This window comes from Cervus canadensis, chromosome 5 (assembly GCF_019320065.1).
Source record: "Cervus canadensis isolate Bull #8, Minnesota chromosome 5, ASM1932006v1, whole genome shotgun sequence".
Lineage (NCBI taxonomy): Eukaryota > Metazoa > Chordata > Mammalia > Artiodactyla > Cervidae > Cervus > Cervus canadensis.
Window position 1 is genome coordinate 97210179 of NC_057390.1, and position 21816 is coordinate 97231994.

The 21816-nt window shown below is 55.6% G+C and overlaps 1 protein-coding gene across 9 annotated transcripts in view; it reads left to right on the forward strand.

Annotated features, from left to right (window-relative positions):
- The first annotated feature begins 335 nt into the window (after positions 1-335).
- The window catches only part of NTNG2 (netrin G2), a 73322-nt gene continuing 51841 nt past the window's right edge, over positions 336-21816 (forward strand). For 3 of the 9 annotated variants that reach the window (XM_043469914.1, XM_043469921.1, XM_043469922.1), the window contains exons 1-4: positions 713-849; positions 4568-4698; positions 4937-5156; positions 5286-5628. In XM_043469914.1, the coding sequence (XP_043325849.1) occupies positions 5149-5156; positions 5286-5628 (351 nt within the window). In that variant the 5' untranslated portion in view covers positions 713-849; positions 4568-4698; positions 4937-5148. Of the gene's footprint in view, positions 850-939; positions 1071-1173; positions 1331-1424; positions 1553-3233; positions 3341-4567; positions 4699-4936; positions 5157-5285; positions 5629-21816 lie in introns of those variants that run through there. The other 6 variants (XM_043469915.1, XM_043469917.1, XM_043469918.1 and 3 more) reach the window with 6 other exon arrangements.

A 21816-nucleotide genomic window follows, 5' to 3' on the forward strand; every position in this document is an offset into this window, starting at 1 on the left:
CGCGGCGCCTGGCCCGAGCTGGCTGAGATGCGGTCTGCGTGCGGGGACCCGCTGGCCCCCGGGCCGGGAGGCGATGTGTAGGCTGCGACCCCCGTCCCCCCTCGCCCCCCCAGAGCAGGCTCGCTCCCGCGGCCGCCCGCTGGGGCCACCCTGGCCGCGGGCCCGCCGGGACGCCCCTGCTCGCCGCGCCCCTCCCCAGGCCGTGGCGCGTCCCCCGAGTCTCGCAGTATTTCCTTCCTGCACCTTTAAGAAGACCGCTGCTCCGTGGTGGGATGGTGTGTTAAAGCCACACAGAGGAAGTTACGCAGCCCGGATCAGACCGGGAGATAAAAGCCCCGATGGTGATCGTGAGTGATGGCAAGAGGATTTAGCCTCAGCATTAACTTGGAGCGGCGTGCAGGGGGGCAGTGAAGCGCCCCGGCCATCTGGCCCGCGCCGCGCCCCGGGGAGGGGGGCAATGCCCCGGCGCCCCGACGAGCCGCCGCGAAGCCCACCCGGGCCGGGGGCTGCCTAGTGCCCGAGCGCGGGTCCTCTCCGAGCCGCCCAGGGGGCCCCAAAAGTTTGCACTTGTTAGCGGCGACCTCCGGCTCGGCCCCCGGCGGGCGATGCGGGCGGCGCAGACGGCCCCCTCCCCCGGCCCGCGTCTCCGGGACGGCTGCGGGCGGCCCCCCCGGCGGCCGGAGGGCTCCCCAGCCCCGATCTGACGGCCACAGCGGCGGCGGGGGAAGAAGCAGCTGCTCGCAGCCCTCGGCCCTTGCCCCCACCCAGCGCCAGCCAGACGGGGGAGGCAGAGCGCCGGAGGGTGGCGGCCTCCGGGGTCTCCGCTCCGGGAAGCCTCTCGGAGCCGGGGTAAGGCGGGCGGGGAGAGCCCGGGAGGCGAGCGGGGTGGGGGGTGGGTGGATATGTTGCAGCTTGGCCAGTCTCCTTTCATTTTTAAAGGGCTTCGGTGACCGCGCAGGCTTTCCCGGGGCCGGGAGCCACTTAACAGCAGCCCAGCCGAGGCTCGGATGCAAAAGTTATTGGTGGCGGCTGCTACTAGCAGAGGACCGGAGTCGCTTGGAGAGGGGTGTGTGAGTGTGCATTTGTAGCAACATCTTAAAGGAGTAGCTTGTCTTTCGGAGCTGGCTTTTTCCCCACCAGGGTCATTTCCCATCGTTTGTGCGAGTGAGTGGGGCGGGAGGGTGGATGTTAAGAGAACGTCTGGATGTGTTTGTGGAAAGGAAATTAACCCTTCCTTCGGGCCGTTCCCCTACCCGGATTGAATCGCCACCCTCTAGAGCCACCCCAATTCCTGCCATCCCCTTCCCCTCTCGGAAAACTGGGAAAATGTGTGAGTTGCAAAGAAAAACTCTTGTGTTCCGGCCGCCGCTAGAAACTTCTTTCGGCGCCTGGGAGGGGTGGGCTGATGGGGAGGGTTATGCGTCCGGACCGGCTCGGGGACACTGTGGAGTCGAACCTGGAGCTGGGTGGCGCGCGGACGGTGGGAGCAGGGGCCGCGGGAAGGCGGGAAGAGGACTGTGGGCTCGCGGGGTCCGCTGGCTCCGGCTCCCGAGTAAGTTGCCTGCTTGGGGGCTGGGGGTGGCGCGGCGGGGTCGCTGCCGGCTGCGGCGCTGGGCAGAAGGATGCGAGTAATTGCCCGGCGCTTTGCTCGGCGTCTCCTAATTAAGGGAGGAGGTGCCAAATGAGGGGGGGCCCCTCGGCGCCAGCCCGGCCTTTATTAAAGGTGTGATTATTAATTGCTCCGGGGCTTGCACTCAACTTCGGAAAGACAAAAAGCGACGGAGGGATTGCCGGGCACGTTACCGTGCGAGGCACAACCCCTGCAGCCTACCCGAAGCGCGGACTCTGAACCCCTGGGGTCCGCGGCGGGGAGCTGACCCCCACCCCACCAGCAGCCCCGTGCCGCAGCCCCACACTCCCAGTGGAGGCCTCCTCGCGCCCCACCGCCGAGCTCAACTTTTCGGGGTTGCCTGGGAGCTGAGAGGGCTTGGGGCTGGGAGGGAGGAGGTGGGCACCCGGAGCCCGAGAACGCTGCCGTTCCGGGGCTGGGGCACCGGGGCTCGCGCGGCGGCGGTGAGCGGGTGCACCCATAGGACCGGCCGGGGTTGGGGGGGGGGGGCAATGATTAGAGTTGGGAGGGTGGGGTGGGACTGGAAGGTGACCCCGACCGCACCTGAAGGTAGATTTCACCCCCTCTTCTGGTGTCCCGCTGGGAAGGAAGAAAGAAACCGGGGTGTGGGCTGGGTCCCGGGAGAAACCCCCAGCGCCCCCTCTCCAGGGACCACCTCTAGGGGTTCCCCGCCCACCAGGCAAGTTTCCCAGGAGGCGAGGGCCCAGCCGGCAACTCGGGAGGAGCTTGCTTCGAGCCCAGCCAGCTCGAGAGGCGCTAATTCAATAAGACAGAGAAATCTGAGTTCAGAAATCCTGGTAAAATCTAATTTTCGGGTTTTAATACCCTGGCTATCAGCCCCTCCCCCTCCCCTCCCGTTCCTGAGGACTCTTAAAAGAAAATAAAGCACATTGATTCTATTTGTTTCTGGGAGCTGCAGTTTCTTAATAATATCAGGTGAAGATTTATTTTCCAAGGAGAAAACAATCTACCGGGACCCAGCCTCTTACTCTTGAAATTTCCCATACTGGCTTCTCTCTCCCCGCTTTCCGCCTCGCTGTGCCGAAGACTCTTGAGTCTCTCCCCCTCCCGTTTTTTCCTCTTTGGCAAAAACTGACTGTAATAATATTCTCGTGCTGAGCTCACAATTCCCTTATGGTGCCAGCAACGCCCAATTGACTGACTAGTTGTAAACACATCTATTGCCCCCCTCCCGGGCAGATTTTGTCGTTGTTGGCCCCCCACCCTCGCCCTGTTTTCCAGGGAATGCATGGCATTTAAGCCAACAGAACTGCAAAGCAATTAATAAATTTGCAAGGCGTGCTGCCTCGTGGACCTGGCGGGCCTCCTGGCCTCCGGGCCTCGCTGCCTCCCCGCGTCCAGCAGCGTCCAGGCTGGGAGCATCACTGCAGATGCAGGAAGCCCCAGGCTGGGTGGGTCCTCCCTGGGAGCCCGGCGCCCTGGTGTCCCGTATCAGGGGCGCCTCTTGGGAGTGAACAGTTGGGAGCCCGCGGCTGGGAGAATTAATTAGGGACGTGCTGTTTTCTGGGCAGCATGAAACTCAGACAGAGGCATCCAAACCTTTGCCGGCCGGCGCTATTTTATTTTTACTACATTTTCTCAGGTTGTAAAAATAGTCTCCAGGCGGATTCTTTCTGAGAGTTTTCTAGCAAGGAGCACATTCAAGGCCAGGCGGACTCTGTAACACCGTTTCTCTCGAAACAGCCAGAGGTGAGATGTGGAAATGTGTCCCCCGGCTCCTCACTCATCTCCATCAAGAGCCCTTCAGCCAGAGAGAGGGGCAGGGGCCGCCTTGATGCAGATTTATGATGCCCCCAGCCGGGGGCGCTGGGACCTAGGCAGGGGACTCCGCCTGGGGAGGAGCTGAGCCATCAGCCCCCAATTTGGACAGCGTCCCCAACCTTCTGGTTTGGCATTTGGGGCAGGAGTGTGTTTGTGTCTGGATGGAGAATGGAGGATCACGGAAACGTAGATAACTCTTCAGGACCTTCTAGATACAATGGCTGAAGAGTCAGGTGAGCGGTGAAGGTAGCATGGATGCTGCAGCAGTTTGGGAATTTAGGTGCCACAATCAGAGATGTAATTGCCAGAATTAATAACACACATGGCTCTGCTGTGACTCATTGCAGTAACCTTTGCCCTATTTATTGGCTAAGTATTTCTGGCCAGGATCCCTCACTGGGGGACCAGTTTCTCCTGGTGATATATCAAATGTCTGGGAACACATCACATTACTGGAGTTGTGTTTTTTTTCCACAATGTAATATTCATCTTAGTTATATCTATTTAGGGATTTTAAATAATTACCAGTAGCTTAAAATAGTAAAGCAATAATCATAATGGTGACCTGTTTATAAACATACCCTCTAAGGATGACTGCGAAATTTTGGCCTCGATCGGAAAAATCTCATATGACACACCATCGTCACTTCCGTCAAAATCTTCAACATCCCTAGCTGCTTACAGTTGAAAATTAAGTTCACCATTTCAAAATTTTGGAGACAGAGTTATTAGCACCTGATTCATAACTGTTGACCACGCGTGGACCATTCTTTATCTGAGCCTGTCCACACATCCTCATCGACACAGATAATTACAGCCTCATCTCTGCCTTCAACGGTTTTGACATTTTGACTTGTCAGTCACAGTATTTTAAAGCCACCATTCCGTCTCGGCTCCTGGGGCTGTTTTAGAAAGTCACTGACCCCAAACAGGGACACTTCTGCTGACCCAAAGACCCCCAGAAATAAGGAGAAAGCTCATCGCCTTCTTGAATAATGTACCCCGTCTCCAAATGTGCCTCTCTAATATTAATGAAAATAACCCAGTTTTCTCTGGAGACCTTGCTAATGCAGCTTCGTGTTTTGCACGTTTTGCCAGAGAGCTTTTGTTCTTCTACATCTTTATCCCCCTCTTTCTCTATTTAATTTGTTGCAGGTGTTGTTGCTAATGAGCTCTCTCTACTCCCTTCCTACAATGAAAGACAAACCAGACCCCGGGTACCTGGATGGATTGGGAGCTGAAGTCTCAGAAACTTCCTGATAAGTTGCCGATGGCTACCAGCCAAGGTCAGCTGGCCCCATTAGCACCTGTCCCCACCAAAGCAGACCCAAATAAGCTGCTCCCCAGTTAACACCTCAGTCGCTTTTTTTGTGCTCCAGTCCAGCTGCGTGATTGTTGTCACTTTCAGCCCATATGAAAAGAAATCTCTTTCATTGGTCCAAAATGCCAAGTCCAGACCCATGGGGGAACGTGTATGCAGCTAACAGGTACGCCGCCTGATTTTGTTTTATCTTTACAACGCAGGCCGGAGGGTGGTTGTGCAGTTGTGTTGAGCACACATCACACATGAAAGGGCCCTTTAAAGAGCTGGATTGATTGGAAGGACAAAAATTAAAAGCAATCCGATCCAGCCTCATGCCAGATCCCTGCGGACTCTCTCCGTCTCCCGTTTCCATCCACGGTCACAATTGGAGAGTCTGCCTGATTTGATCAGATTCACCTCTGGGAGAGGGGTGATGCCAAGGTGAGGAGGACGCCAAATTGTGGGCAACTTCTTGATCTGCCCATCAGCTCTCTGAGAAACGCTGGCTCTGGGTTTTCCACATCGGCCTCTTGGAAAAACCAAGTTTCCTCGCTGTTTGCAACCTGGCAGAGTCCCTGGGACATCCGGCCTCCGTCGCCCGGTAGATGTGGCTTTTCCATGCGGAGGCTGCACGTCCCGCCTGAGCCAGCCGCCGCCTCACCAGGCCCCCTGCGGGCCGCGCCCCGGGGACTGTGCCGCCATGCTGCGCCTGCTGGCCCTCCTCCTGCACTGCCTGCCACTGGCCTCCGGGGACTACGACATCTGCAAATCCTGGGTGACCACAGACGAAGGCCCCACCTGGGAGTTCTATGCCTGCCAGCCCAAGGTGATGCGCCTGAAGGACTACGTCAAGGTGAAGGTGGAGCCCTCCGGCATCACGTGCGGAGACCCCCCGGAGAGATTCTGCTCCCACGTAAGTCGGCCCCCTGCTGTGGCCTTCGCTCAGGCCAAGTGGGTGGGGGTGGGGGGTCTGGGCCAGACCCATGGGATGGGTGCGCAGAACGGGAGGACCCGGATGCCAGGCTGACTTTCCCGCCTGTAGGATTGGGGCCTGTCTCTGTCCCGCCTTGGAAATGCGCCAGAGCAGAGGATGCCGGGAGGATGCTGGGGTCACGTGACACTGTTTTTTGGGGTGGGGAAATTCTTGGCCTGGTGATCACTGGATCCTCTCCTCTGGGGAAAACTGCCAAACCACCCAAGGCACAGTTGCCCAACCTTGAAGATAAGCCCCGCCTCCCTTGTAGGAAGTCAGCATCTGGGCGAGCAAGCAAGGTGCTATTTGCAAGACTGCACTCTGCCCTCCGCCTGTTCATCCCTCCAGGGGGTCACCTCCTGGTCCACCCAATCCAGTCCAGCAAACCAAGGCCAAGCGCCCTTTGCGGGGGAAGGTCTGGCGGAAGTGCAGAGGGGATTCGTAAGGCAGGAAGGAAGGGGTCAGATCCGGGTGGCTGGTGACGACGGCACCCTTTCTGATTCCATCACGATGTGCGGTGGCCACAGTCACTGGTTAAGTCAGGGGAAGGGAGGCTTTCAGGTGTTGTTACTTGAGTCTCTAGTTAAAGACGGAGTCAGAGCCACAGGGTACATCGGCACTCCATTAACAACAACAGTAATAACAGTGGGGGTCGTTTGTGCCAGTCCCCGAGTGTGGCGGCTGTCATTCTTTGGAGTCCTCGCTCAGTTCAGCTGGGTTGATTCTGTGCCGCACAAAGTCTCAGAAAGTGAGCTCTGGACGGGTGGCATCTCTGAGCAGCTGTCCTCTAAAGTGTGGACACACTTGGGTCACCCTAAGGCGTTTAGTTCACTCTAAAATGCTCAGACTGGGGACTTCCCTGGTGGTCCAGTGGTTAAGAATCCACCTTGCTATGCAGGGGACACGGGTTCAATCCCTGGTCAGGGAACTAAGATCCCACATGCCATGGAATGACTGAGCCTGAGTGCTACAACTACTGAAGCCTGAGCACTCTGGAGACCAGGCGCCACAACTAGAGGGCCTGTGTGCCTCAAGGAAAGATCCCACGTGTCACAACCAAGTCCTGATGCAGCCAAATAAATAAATGTACATTTAAAAATAAATTAAAAAAATAAACCCTCAGACTAGGGTCTGGCACAGAGCAAGTGCCCCTAGATGGTAACTATCATCATTCCCATTGTACAGATGGAGAAACTGAGGCCCAAAGTCACAGCCCAGGAAGTGGTAAAGCTCTGATGTGAGCGTCTGACTCGAGAGTCACTGAGCTGATCTGCCTCCCAAAAGATGCCTTCCGCTGGGCAGAGCCCTGCAGGCCCTGGGCCAGGCAGGAGGCTGGACAGGGAAGCCAGGCTGCAGAAGCCACAGGAGGGCTGGGTGTCATCCTTGGGTGGTTGCTGCCTCCATGTGTCCTGGGAGAGCCTCTAGCACTCTGGGTTTATGCACGGACTGAGTGGGTGTCCCCACCGGGCTCCTAAGGATGGCTCAGTCCTGTGCGGTGCTTGGGTCCTATCCCAGAGCTGTCAGCCTGGGAAGGTAGGTTCCCACGGTCAGTGGTCAGGAGGCTGTCACTATGGGCGGTGGAGACTGGCCGGCCCCAGCTGGGGAGAGAGGGAGACAGGGAAGGAGAAGGCTGCACAGGGCCAGGAGCAAGGGACTGGATGGTCCCACTTCACTGAGGACCCCAGGGCTTCGCTGGCTCAGGGATGGGCAAGGGGCCTGGCCCCTGAAGGTCAGGGCCAAGGTAAGCACTGGGGAAGCTCAGCTCTGATCCACATCTCAGGCTCAGTGCCCGCCCCAGCTCATGTGAGGACTTCTCCACTCGACTCCCAGAGCAGAGTCAACCGCTGCCTCTTGTGTTAGAGTCTTGACTATATTTCTTCTTTTAAATATTCATCACGATCTTAATGTGCCGGGGGCAGGGGCATGGGGTGGGTGGTGAAATCATAAATCACTGGACCAGCCTCTGGTCAAGGCCCGAGAAGTGGGGATGACCATCAGGCACAAGTCCGAGGCCCTCTCCTGGCCAAGGCTGGCTCAGGATGCCCTGGGCCCTGGGCCTCTGCCCTGCCCCCATTCTCACACAGAGAACCCAGCACAGCGGCCAAGGTGGGGTGGTCACCCCACCATAGTCCCGATGCTGCCCAGCCTGGGTCCTGGAAGCCTGGGCTGTGGAAGGACCTTCTGTCACCTTCCTGTCCTTTCCTGGGAAGATGGTGAGGAGGGTGGTGGTGGAAAAACAGCATCTCCACCTTCCTCTGCTAGATGGGTCCTCAGTGTCCTGACACCAACCTGATGGACTTAAATGTTTCATGATGGGCTGCCATCCGGCTCTGCCTTTGATCACGAACATGCAGCCAACGGGGGTGGGGACACCGCCCAGGCTGCTTCTGCAGGGAGGAGGGGGTCACATCCAGTTGGATTCAAACCCCCGCCCTGCTGTTTACAACAGCTTCCCGGAGCAGGTTCTGTGCAGGTCTGATTAAATCATCTCTAGGATGCTCCACGGAGAAGGCAATGGCACCCCACTCCAGTACTCTTGCCTGGAAAATCCCATGGATGGAGGAGCCTGGTAGGCTGCAGTCCACGGGGTTGTGAAGAGTCGGACATGACTGAGCGACTTCACTTTCACTTTTCACTTTTATGCACTGGAGAAGGAAATGGCAACCCACTCCAGTGTTCTTGCCTGGAGAATCCCAGGGATGCAGTCGCACAGAGTCGGACACGACTGAAGTGACTTAGCAGCAGGATGCTCCAAGGTGGTGACTGTTCTAATCCCATTTTAGGGATTAGAAAGTGTTGGCTAAATCCTGCCAAGGTCGCTCAGTCTAGAGGGCAGGCCAGGAACTTGTGCGCAGCCAGGCAAGGCCTGTGCTTACACGCCAGGTGGCCCACCTTCCCTCTCTGAGCTTCGGTGAAGCAGAGACGCTGCTGCTGAAGGCATGTCACAGTGCTGGGGGAAGGACACAGCCCAGCCATGCGAGTCCCGGCACATAGTAGGTGCTCAAGGTGTGGTAGCTGTTGTTTGCTTATTATTGTGGCTTTAATGCTCTCAGTGGTGTCCGGGCCTTTTCTTCTTTGCCCCCGTCCAGCCTTGAGGACACCACGCCCTGTATTCCTAGTCTCAGGGCAGCAGGCAGTTGGATATATGCTCGGGAAGCTGTTAATTCCTCTAGCCTTGGCCGGTGGTTTTAACCAGCCACCAGAGGGCGCCCTAGTGGTACCCAGGCAGCCCTCAGCCCCACTTTAGCCTCAGGATTGCCCAGTGGGTCCCTGTTTCCTGGCATCCCTCCTGCAGTTAGTGCTGGGCCTGCTGCAACATCCATTCAGAATGGAGCATGAGCCCTGAAGCATCCTGAGGGTGCACCAGGGGCCGGGGGGGTGGGGGGCGACTGTCCCTTGCAGGCTTCAACATGCAGACTCTCCCGGCCTTGGACTCGTCGTCCTTCCGCAAGGCCACCTGAGACCTGAATTGTAAATTCCAGCCTGGTGAGGAAGGGGAGGGAGGAGGAAGACCAAGATAAATGAATAAATAAAAACCTATTGGCTCTAAATGCACAATGAGAATTAATAGGGCTGAGCTCTCAACCAAAGATTCTCAGGCAAGGGCGAAATTTCAATGCAGGCTGCGGGAGATGGCGGGCAGCCTCCCACCTCTGACTCCCAGTGCCTGGGCAGAGGGGGCCAGCCTGCTGAGTCTGCAGAGCCAGAGAGAAGGAGGCAAAGGCTTCTCAGCCTCTCGCAGGACCCCTGGAGGATGGGGAGCAGCCCCACGGTGCTCTGAAAGAGAGGTTGCCCACCAGCCACCTGCACGGCCACGGAAGGAAGGGGGAACCCTTGTCCTTGTGCCTTGAGTCTCAGGAGAGAGATGGTGAGGAAAGAGGGCCGGGGGCACAGACCAGGCAGGTGATGTTGAAAATGGCCCTACAGCTGGCTGCCCACTCGCTACCCAAGCTATCCTCCCAAGATGCATCTTGTTAGAAACACTGGGTCCTGGGCACCCCCCCACCCAGACCCTCAGAGCCAGAAGCTGCATTTTAACAGGAAATTCAGGTAATTCAGATGCACACAGGGTATGCTCTGAGCAACACGGCTCTACATAATCCGTCAGCGATGGGTGATACTTATTATTGATGATGGGCAGGCAAGAGACCTGTGCTTCCCACAGGACCTTTGCAGAGTAAGGGGATGTCACTACTGCTGAAGGAGAAAGGCACACAGCAGGAGGAGCGGGGGTCCCAGAGTGAGGGGTGAAGCTGGGAGCTCAGATTCCTGAATGTTGGGGACCTGGTGGAAGGTTCTGGATAGGTGTTATGATATCCAGACAAAAGCTTCAGGCCTGGAATCCAAAGACCTGAGCTTGCATCTCGGCTTTGCTGCTTATGGGCTGAGTGATCTGGGGCAAGTCTCTGAGACTCCGTTTCCCCACCAGTAACAGGACGTGATGATGGCTGCCTTGCCCACCTCTCCAGGTTGCTGGGAGAAGGAAGTGGTCCTCTCAGCATATCAGCAAGTGCTTAGAGAGTGCCAGTGTTCTTCCAGTGTGAGGCTTTGATAGTGCTGTTGATCCCATCTTGAGCATCTGGACTTTTCCACGGTGAAACAGGCGAATGTTAAACATTTCATCTAAGGAGACTTCAGCACACAGAGATGCCAGGGTCTTGTCATACAGGAAAACTCAGAATACACATGTTTCTCAGAAGCCGCTTTGCTTTCTCTGTGCCTCAGCTTACCCAGATGCAGAGCCAGTGGCCCCATCCCTCACCCAGGGGGTCTGCTGGGGTGATAACTCAGGTGGCAGGTGGGTCCTGGAGACCTCAAGCCCCTCCCCACTATGACATTGAACACCACATGCAGTCAAGGTCACAGGTGCCCCGCCTCCTGCCAGACCGTGATGTTTACGAAATGTTTCCATCCAGCGGCGCTGAGCTCACCAGCACCAGGCTCACTGGCCTGGGTCCCCTCTCCCTCTGTGTTCTGCCCCAGACCCACGGAGGACAGCCTGGGGAGCACCCTTCTCCAGCCTCCCCGCTTCTCCCCGTCACACCCCTCCTGTCCCGCTTCCGGGGCTGACCTCATGCCAGGAGCAGCTATCAGGGGGAAGTGAGATAACTCCTGCAAATCCAAGTAGACAGCAAGAGAGACAGGGCAGGTGTTCAGGGGGTACCCGCCTAACACTGAGTGGGTGAGCCAGACACCTAGTGTAAGGAGCTTGCAAAGGATGAAGGTGCATCCCCCCCAACCCGCCCATCCCTCCCAGCTCCAGCTTCCCGCAAAGTTTTCCCGCCTCCTTCATGTCTGACCCTTTTGTGCTTACCTAGATAACCCAGGCTCCTTTTTCAAGGTTCAGGCTGGAACCCACCTTCTCCAGGAGGCTTTTCCTGGCTCCCTAGCCCAGGCGGGTTAAAAGACCTCATCTGGCAACATCCTCGTCATTTAAGCTCACAGATGTGGCCTCCTAGTTAAGAGCTCAGGCTCTAGAGGCGGAGAGGTAGAGGTTGGAATCCCCTGCTGTGTGACCTTTGGCACGAGGCTTAACCTCTCTGAGTCTCATTTCCTTAAACAGGACTATTGATAGAATACACATATGGATGCTCAATTCATGCTCATTATTCTACGCCTGATGTTTGCCTCCCTACTGGGCTGGGAGCTCCTCGGGGACATGGCTGCCTTGTTCATCTTCACATCCCTCCCTTTTGACTCAGTCAGTGCTTAGCAGGCATTTACTGAACCAATGGATGGGTGGGTTGAAGGACAGTGTGATCCAGGAAGGCTTCTCGGAGGAGGAGAGATTAGGGCTGAGTCTTACAGGAAGAACTAGGGTTTCAATCAGGACAGAGGAGGCACCCAAAGCCTCTACTTCTCCCCATTTGTGCCCCTGTTCTCTGAGGTTTTCAATCAGCTGATAGCAGGAGGTCTGCACAGCTCTGTCCTTAAGCAGGAAGTGATTTTGGAACCTGAGCTTCACCCAGCCCTTAGTTAAAGCCGCTCAGTCTCTTGAAATGCCCGAGGCAGGTCCCAGCCTGGGACAAGAATAGTTCCATGCATGACATCTTGTTGCTTAGTGAAACCTCCTTCCTGGGGAGCGGACGAGTGACAGGATGGGGACAGCCCTGCCTGCGAGGGCCCCGTGGCTGAGATCCTGGCCTCCTACGTTTTCAAGGGAAGGAGTTTGGGTCTAGACACCCCGAGGAGGGTAGGGGGCAGAGCCTCTGGAGTGCCTAGGGGAAGGGAAAGGGCTTGGAGGAGACATCATTCCAAAGAGTGTCAGACTTAGAACTTCGAGAACTTTCCAGTTTATGCACCCTACCTTCCCCAGGCTCATCTGCCTCTCTACATCCCCTGGCCCTGACTTTTCATATATATTCATTTTTCTGCTTCAATGTGTGTTTAACACAAACTGCCTCAAGTTCCACGTGTGATGACGAAGCAGGGCGTGGATGGATGGACAGGCAGGCAACCCCGGCTGTGGATGAGAAGTTGAGGTTTGGGACGGGGCAAGTCGGGGCTCATGCTCATCCCCTTCTGGGCTGTGGGACTTTGGGTAAGTCCTTTGTGCTCTGAGCCTCGGTTTTCTCATCTGAAAACTGGGCTGATGTAAAACACGATCTCAAAGGATGGTTGTCCGGGTGAGATGAGAAAAGGCATGAAAGCCCCTAGTGGGGAGCCTGTCATAAAGTGAATGTTCCCCAACATTCATTCACCCCTAGTCTAGAATTTAGCTTGAGCGACACAAGGAGTAAAAGTGGACTTTAACGGAAGAGGAGCCCAGGAGCCCAGTGTGTAAGCGTGCTGGCAGGGCGAAGGGGGCCAGGGAGTGGTGTGTCAGAGCAGAGAGCCGGAAGGATGGGGGCTGGCTGGAGCTGGGCCCCCGCCAGGGTCTCCGCGCAGCAAGGACAGCCCCTTAGCCAGGTTTCCCCAGCTGTGCAACGAGGTTTGGCTTGTGTGCGGTGGGAGTTCAGAGGCGGGGGGCTGGGCACCAGGGTGGTCTGTGACCTTGAGGGGCTGGAAGGATTCAGAAGAGCGATGGTGGGAGCAGCAGGAATTGCAATTCGGAGGTGCAGGAAGGGGGTCCAGGTGACATCAGGGGAGAGCGTGTGGATGACAGGGGAGGGGACAGGCCACTTGGCCTGTTGGTTTCATCAAAGCCCCTGCCCTGTAAGCCTTGGGCGGGGCTGTCGCTGTGCCCTGGATGGAGAGATGGACCAAGGCTCCCCACGGCCCACTGTTGGTGGAGCTGGGATTCAGCCTTCTCTGCCTGGCTCCTAACCACTCTCCAGTGTCAGACGGATTAGACCCAGGGTGTCGGGGGAGGAGGGGAGGAGGAGAAGAGCCCTGGGCAGGCAGAGACCCGAGGAGGCCCACGGGGCATGCAAGTCCTGGGGCTGGAACGGGAGCTTGGCAGGCTCCAAGAAGCAGGTGCCAAGCTGCAGCCCCTCCCCCTTACCAGCCAGCCATCACCACACCAGCCAGCCATCACCACCCCAGGAAGGGGGTCCAGGCTGTGTTCCGGACCCACAGCCCGGGCCCCAGGCTCTCCTGCCTCAGGTCTGGCCAGGGCCCACGTGGCCCACGAGGAGGCCTGGCTCCTTCCTGGAGAGAACAGGAGTGTTGGAGAAAGTGGGAAACGGCAGACGATGCATGGTTCTGTTCGGCTTCGGTTTGCAGGTTCTGATTTTTTTTTTTTTTTTAATCATCACAGCAGATTTGCTTAAATATATGAAAATGTGTTTCTAATTCCCCAAGCACACACCAACGGCTGGCAGGGGGAAGGGGGCCAGGGAGTGGTGTGTCAGAGCAGTTGGAGTGAATGATGGGGGCTGGGTGGTGCTGGACCCCCTCCAGAGTCTCCTCTGGGCAAGGACAGCCCCTTAGCCAAGTGTCCCCAGCTGTGCAATGAGGTTTGGCTAGGTTAACCACTTCATCCAGCGTCGCTGCGTGATCGTAGATGCGTTCTCAGAGTTTGGGGAAAACCTATGCCGGAGTTCAGACTTGGTCAAAAACTGACAAAACGGGGGCGGGGGGGGGTTTCCATTGCAGATAGAGGGGCTCTGAATGCATTTCCTGTGCTCAGCGCAGCAGTGGGATATTTTATTTCCAAGTTCCAATCCCTTTATTATAGTATTCTATTAAAGGAAAATCAAAACAAGGAAAAACAAAGCTGAGTGCTAAAGATATAATGGTACATCACATCATTTCCCTTTGGTGTCTGCTTCTAAATTCTTTTTAAAAAAATTAATTGAGGTGTAATTGACATAGAACATTCTATCAGTTTTAGGTGTACAACATAATGATTTGATACAGGTACATATTGCAAAAGGAGGGAATTCCCCAGTGGTCCAGTGGTTAAGACTCTGCCCTTCCTGTGCAGGGGGTGTGGGTTTGATCACTGCTTGGGGAACTAAGATCCCACATGCAGCCAAAAAACCAAAAAACTATTACGAAAGAATTAGCACTCTAAGTTTAGTTTATATCTATCACCATATACTCACAGTTACAATTTTTATTTTCTTGTGATGAAGGCACTTTAAAAATATTTTTTCATTGAAAATAATTGCGATGATAGTCACATAACATGATTAACCATTAATTTTTTAAAGGTTGGGATAAAAAATGTATAACATAGAATCTGCCTTTTTAGCCGTTTTTAAATGTACAGTTCAGTGGCATTTAGCGCATTCACAATGTTGCACAACCAACATCTCTATTTCCAAGACATTTTCATCATTTTCTGAAAGGAAATCCCATGTCTCTCAGCAGCCACGCCCCATTCCTCCGTCCCCAGCGCTTGGCAATCATTAGTCTGCTTTCTAGCTCATGCATTTGCCCATTCCAGACACGTCTTTTAAATCGACCAAGACAAAGTGTGACTTTTTAATCTGGCTTCCTTCACTCAGCATCATATTCTTGAGCTTCATCTATATTATAGCGTGTACCAGTACCTTGCTCTTTTTTCTAGCTGAATAATGTTCCATCGTGTGCTCTACCACATGTTGTTTATCCATTCATTAGTTGATGGGCATGTGGATTGTTTCCACTTTTTGGCTATTATGAATCATATTGTTATGAACATTTACGTACAAGTTTTTGTGTGGACCTATGGTTTCATTTCTCTTGGGGCTATACCTAGGAGGGGAATTGCTGGGTCATATTGGGCTTCCCTGGCGATCAGATGGTAAAGAATCTGCCTGCAATGCGGGAGACCTGAGTTTGACCCCTGGGTTGGGAAGATCCCCTGGAGAAGGGAATAGCAACCCATTCTAGTATTCTTGCCCGGAGAATTCCATCCACAGAGGAGTCTGGCGAGCTACAGTCCACGGGGTCACAAAGAGGCAGACACGACTGAGCGACTAACACACGCACACGTGGTAATTTTAGATTTAAGTTTTTGAGCAACTGCCAAACTGTTTTTCAGAACAGTTGCACCATTTTACATTCTTACCAGCACTGTTACAAGGGGTCCAATGTCTCCATGTCCCTGCCAACACTTGTTACTTTCCAGTTTTCTTTTTTATTATAATGGCTAACCGGTTGGTATGAACTCATATTGCATTGGGGTCTTGATTTGTGTTTCTCTGCTAACTAACGATGCTGGTATTACGTTCTCACGGGCCATCTGTACATCTTCTTTGGAGAAATGTATACTCAAGTCTTTTTGCCCAGTTTTGCATTGGGCTGTCTTTAGGTTGTTGAGTTTTACGTGTTTTTTAATATATTCCGGATACTAAATCCTTATCAGGTGTATGATTTGCTAATATTTCCCCCATCCTACAGATCATCCCTCGCTCTCTGGATTCTGCCCTTTAGGGTGTTTTGTTTGTCTGTCTGTTGAGTTTTCTTTTTTCCTGGCCGTGCTGGATCTTTGCTGTGACAGCATGGGCGGCTGGCCTCCCAGGAAGTGCCTGAGCGGCACCTTCAGGGCGGTGTGGCCTCAAGGTCAGCGTTTGCTCTCTGGCCTGTGGAGGTGAGCTCTCTGCCTGTGTGCAGCCTCCCGTGACCCAGTCCTGCTCAGAGTCGGCTCTTGTAAGCCTTGGGGCCCCTAAGGCCCCTGCCCTGACCCGCCCACAAGCCGTGGTTCTTGCTGTGGCAGCGCCACGGAAGGTGGACCAGAAGGGGATGTTTGTGGCAGACGGGCCAGGCCGGGGGGGAGGCAGGCTGGGGGGCAGAATGTTAGGGATCACGGTCAAGTCAGCCTCGGGGGTCACCTTCCGCCCTCAGGAGCGGGGTGTGTGTGCCCAGCCCTCAGCTGGGAGCTTCAGGAACCAAGAGCCGGGGACACACGCGTGTGTGTCTCGTGGCTCACCACCTACTGGTGTGTTTTCTGCCCGCCCTGTCTCGCCGGATTAGCCTGCTGTTTCCCGAGACCTCCCTGTGTGCCGGGCACCCTGCAAGCGCCGCGTGTAGCGTTTGTATCAGTCCACAACACTCCTCATATTGCAGATGAGGAGAGGGAGGCTCAGAGAGGTGCAGAGGCTTACCCAAGTTTGCACAGCAGTGACAAGGCCAGGACTGTCTCTGGGGCCTTGGCCACTGTCCCATGCTGCCTTGTCGAAGGTCTGACCGGCTGTCCGCGGGGACCCGCGGTCCCAAGGTGCAGCCCCAGAAGGGTCACCTCCCCTCTCAAGGCCTCATGGGTAGGAAGGAATTAAAGCCGAGTTTATGGGCCCTCAGATCTATGCCTGGGGCTTTCAGAGCTACCCCTCCTATTAAAGGGCCCTGGGCCCGTCTTTAAGGACCAGACACCCTTCTCTCGCAGCAGTTTATCCTGGGGGCTTTGAGACCATTAGGACCCCCTCGGTCCCTCATTCCAGCTCCTTCTGCTGCCTGAGTTGTTCGTCCGACTCCAAGTGTCGACCAGGGAAATAAAAGGAAATGAAACACGACCTGGGCATTGCTCCTCAGTCGTAGCAGAAATGTGTTGTTGGGCAAAAGGTGAAAAGGAGGTGAATGAGAGATGGAGCCTGCGGTGGCCCCATCAGCCGCGGCAGCGCCCCCTCTGCCTGAGCCCACAGAAAGCTCATGATGCCCATTGGGGGGACTGCAGGTCCTTGAATTGTCCCCTCCGGCTGGGGCATCTAGAGGTAGCAAAGGCAGGTGACAGCGGAAGGAGAAGCCAGCAGGCCCCAGGGCACACCCCCTGTCCCCGCCCCAGGCGCGATCGAGAACCCCTGGCCAAGGGCTCCCGGGCCGGCATCGTGCTGGGTCTGGGCTCCACACTGGATTGACTGCCAGGGGCTGGGTGCCCTCAGGTCTCACCCCACTTCGGGATGTAAATTCCCTGCCTTTCCCAGAGGGGGTCTGCGTATCCACCCTCCAGGTCACACTGCACCCCCAGATTCTGCTTCTGGCTTTCGGGACTTTGATACTTAGAGAGAGGAAGATGGAGAGGCGTGGAGAGAGCAGCAACATCCCAGGCACTTGGGGACCCAGAGGGGGTGGACAAAGGCAGGACCCCAGCATACCTCAGCCCCCAAACCCCAGGGCAGGGCCTCCTACTCTGGAGGGGTCCCAGCCCCTTTGAGAATTCAGGGTGCTCTTCCTAGACCAATGCACACACACACACAGAGTTGCAAATCTCACAGGCTCCGCAGACCACCCTGAGTCCACCCTTGGGCCCCTGTGGTCCCTCTGGGAGCCCTTACACTCAGGAAAACTACCGTTTGTCTTCTCGACTGACTGGGCCCGTTGTCTGAGCATCTTCTTGATCCACCTCTGCAGACAGCAGCGTGCCTGCTCAGTCTCTGAGTTGTGTCCAGCTCTTTGTGACCCACGGGCTGCAGCCCATCAGGCTCCTCTGTCCATGGGGTTTCCCAGGCAAGAATACTGGACTGGGTTGCCATTCCCCTCTCCAGGAAATCTTCCCAACTCAGGGATCGAACTCATGTCTCCTGCATCTCCTGCATTGGCAGGCAGACTCTTTACCACTGAGCCATCTGGAAGCTCCTCAGACCAGTAACAGCTTACATTTAGTGAGTGCCTACTGCATACCGAGCCCTTGACCTAATGTAGCTCGTTGAACCCTCCGGGGTTCAACGTAAGAATAGATCCTATATTTATATCCATTTTGAATATGAGGAACCCGAGGCTCAGAGAGGTTAAGCCACTTGCCCAAAGTCACACAGCGTCTGAGTAGAGGAGCCTGGCACCTCCACCCCCGGCTGCCTAGACCCAGTGCCTGGCTCCTAACCAGGCTGCTTAGCTGCCCTGAGGCGCTCTGAGTCTCTCTCACGGTTAGATTGAGGCAGTTGTTCTATGTGTGTGTGCTCACATACATGTGGGCGTGTACCGCCCCTGTCTGCCTCTCCTCCCCCAGCACACCCTGGCAGCCCAAGGAAGGAGGGCTGGGGAAGAGGGACCAGAGCATTTTGCCCACCCCTCCTGTCCTCTGAGACACCACGGAGTCTGCTTAATCCACTTATTTGATAATTCACTTATTTCTTGTCTATTTGGCCGCGTGCGTGCCCCCACGTACCAACTCCGGGGAGATGAGATGGCTTTGCCTGGAGGAATCTGATCTGTTTTTTTCTGGGGAAGGAGTGGGGGAAAAAAAAAAAAAACACCCAAGAATGGACAATAATGGACCTAAAAATAGAGGGTGGCGAGGAGTGCAGTGTCGGGGAGGAGGGGAAGCGAGGCGTCTGCCTGCACCGGGCAGACCTCTGCGGCCCAACTGAGGTCCCCGAGGGACGGGCCGCCTCCCTGCCTCGGGGAGGGGGCGAGGAAGGGAAGGAAAGCGGGGTGGGGAGCCAGGGGCCGCCCCGAGATGGAGAAATGTCCCGTCACAGGGTCCTCTGGCCTCGACCTTGGCTGCACGTGGGAGTGTCCTGGGAAGGGACCTACCCCCCGAGGGTCTGATGTGGTTTGTCTGGGGTGCCCCCAGGTTAGTCAACATGAAAACCACTGTCAGGATGTTCCCACAGCAGGAATGGGGGTTCAGCTTTGGGGCTCTCTCTTCCTTTAGTTCTGCGTCTCCTAACCCTTGGGACAGCCTTCCTGAAGGCCCCAAACCCAGATGGGCAGCTGGGCCTCCAGAGGAGTGGAGAAGGCAGGGCCCAGGGAGCTGTGCCGACTTTTGGCTCCTTCCAGGCCCCCCACCACTGGAGTGGTCCGCAGCTGAGCCAGTGGACTCACCCGGGTGCTCTTAACATCCCCCCAACCTGCTGGGACTGCAGCCCCACCACCTACCCCAGAGTCTCTGGGGTGGGCTTGGGCTAAGGATTTATTCAAGCTTCCCAGGTGGTCCCAGGAGGCAGCCAAGTTTGAGAACCAAATTTCAGTCTTGCCCAGGACCACACTGGTTCCCTTCCAGCTATGAGCATCTTGTCTTTCAATCTTAAGCATCTATTTTTATTTTTTATTTTTTTAATTCAAAGACCAGAGGGGAAGAGAGGTTGCTCTCAGAATTTTCCCCTACATCCAAGCTTCAGGCACCCCATCCTTGCTCTGGCTTCCTGGGACTTGAAGGGCGCTGGCTTCTGCCTTGCCCTGTGCTCCCAGGTTCTTACCCTCTCTTTCTGGAAGGAGGCTGCCTGGCCAGAATCAGGGCTTTCCCTGCAGCTGCTAAATGTCAAGGCTGCACGCTGGCTCCAGGCCTCCCCTTTGGCCTTATCTCCAGCTCCCCACCAGGCTCCTGGTCCAACCCAGCTCATTAACCCCTCTCTCCCTGCGGCTCCTGCATGTTCGCTTGATCCCACTACATAGGGCATCCTCCTCACAGCCCAGGGGTCTCCCTCCACCTGTCCATATCCAGTCCACCCGTCCTTCTGGGCCTGTCCTTCTGAAATCCCACCTCCTCCAGAAACTTTCCTGACCCTCCCACCCAGTTTCCCTTCTGGTTTGTCATCAGTGCCATACTCCGGGGGTCACAGCATAGTGGTCAATGCTGCCACAAGGGGGACTTCCCTGGTGGTCCAGTGGCTAAATCTCCACGCTCCCAATGCAGGGAGCCTGGGTTCGATCCCTGGTCAGGGAACGAGATCCTGCATGCCACCACTAAAGATCCCGCCTGCTGCAAGGAAGATCAAAGGTTCCACATGCCATGACTAAGACCCCTTGCACCCTCACAAATAAATATTTAAAAATGCTTCCATAAGGGGTGAAAGTGCCCAAGTTACTGCAGATATGACTTTGAGTCAGTGCCTGACCTCCGGGGGCCTCAGTCCCCTCACCTATAAAGCAGGGGTAATGTTGGCAGCTGGGCCCACATCACTGTTCATGAGCCCTTCTTGGGATCAGCTGTACCAGGCCTCCCGAGCTGGCCAGGCATCTGAGTCACTGCAGCAGGTTTTAATTGGTTGGTTGGTAGGTTGGTCCATCACTTTCCAGAGAATTTCCGGTCTTAGGGCCCAGAAATATTCTTATCCCCCTCCTCTTCCCAAGGATTTTGATGGACAGCCAGTTCTGATGACTGCGTCTTGAGGACCACCTTGCACACAGAGGACATTAGAGATCGTTGTTGAATAAGTGAAGGAGTAGATGAATGAAAGCTTACAGCTCAGCCTTGCCACTCCCATTCCCACCAAGGGCTTCCTCCATAGAGTAAAGTAAAACGTTTGTCCAGGTATGCCGGGGAGGTGGGGCAAGCCCAGCCACTTCTTTCTCTTTCCTCTACCTGGTCGCTTCTTGACTCCTCAGAGACCAACAAGAAGAAACTTAGAAAGTCTTGACTTGTGGCTCTTGGTTCAGGCAGATCGCATCTGTCTGGGTGCTGCGTCCACTCCTGACACCGCCTTCCCAACGCGAAGGACCCAGAGAGGCGACCCGCCAGGGAGGGGGAGTCACTCTGCAAACCTTAGTTAAGCATCTTGCACGTGAGGGGCCACACGGTAATTAACCAAAGAAGTCGCTAAGGAAAACTGATGAGATGCCCGTCTTGGGAAAGGGCATGGTGGCCAGCCGGGGTGTTGTCGGAGGAAGGGAGGGGTAGCAGACACCTGCAGAGGAGAGGGGGGAGGAGCTTCGGACAGAGGTGGGAAAGCCCAGGTGGGATGGGGGTGGGCAAGGCTGAGCTGGTAAGCTTCAGGAAAGGAAGGGGAAACTTGAGGATCCAAAATAAGGCGGGAAGTTGGCTTCAATAAGATCATAAAATGATCCGTTAGGGTTTGCTTGTGTTTCAGCTTTCTAAATTTATTTGTCTAGGCTGTGCTGGGTCTTCGTTGCTGAACGGGGTCTTTCTCTAGTTTGGGCAAGTGAGGGCTGCTCTCTAGTCGCGGCGCGCAGGCTTCTCATTGCAGGGGCTCCCCTCTCTGCAGAGCGCCGGCTCTAGGGCGCCGGGCTTCAGTAGTTGTGGCTCTCAGCCTCTAAAGCACAGGCTCAGTAGTTGTGGCACATGGGCTTAGCTGCTCCCCAGCATGTGGGATCCTCCTGGACCAGGGATCGAACCGGCATTCCCTGCATTGGCGGGCGGATTCTGAACCACTGGACCACCAGGGAAGTCCTCTATACATTTTGCAGACAAAGACTTCCATGGCACAAGTTCATTTCATCTTCCCTAAACCTGGAACGACTCTACACCAGGGAAGCAGGAGGGCAGCACAGCGGGCTCTCGACAGAGTCTATTATTTTCAAGCTTCTAACCCCAGTTCTGCCCTTTTCTCAGCAAAGTGATGCTGAATAGGTTTTCTAACCTATCGGTGCCTCCATCTCCCTCTTTTGAAATGGTTATTAGATGAGAGGAAAGGAAATTTCACCCTAAAAATCTTGGTCTCCATGCCTGGGGCTAAGGAAAAGACTCAGTAGGGAAGTTTAAAAAAGAAAAACGGAAGCAAGGGGAGATGAGGGGTGAAATAGGTGGGCGAGGCCTGCGGAGCCTGGACCAGCTTGGGTTTGGGATTTATCCAGAGAGAGTGCTCTGGGGTGTCGCAGGAGCTGAAACATGGTGGGGGGCGGGGGTGGGGCGGTGGTTTGGGGAGAGTGGGGGGGTGTTCTCTAGAGCGGGTCGGGGTGGGGAGGCCAAGGGGGTGGACAGGGCAAAGGTTAGGGGAGGGGGCTGCCAGGCTCAATGAACATTCAACCTCAGCCCCCTGGACCCTCCCAGGCTCCCCCGTTTCAGCCGGTGTCCCCACCACTCCTGGGCCTCTTTTGGGCCCCATGGCTCTTCAGCAGGAAAGCCAGGGGCAGCTTGCAGAGAGC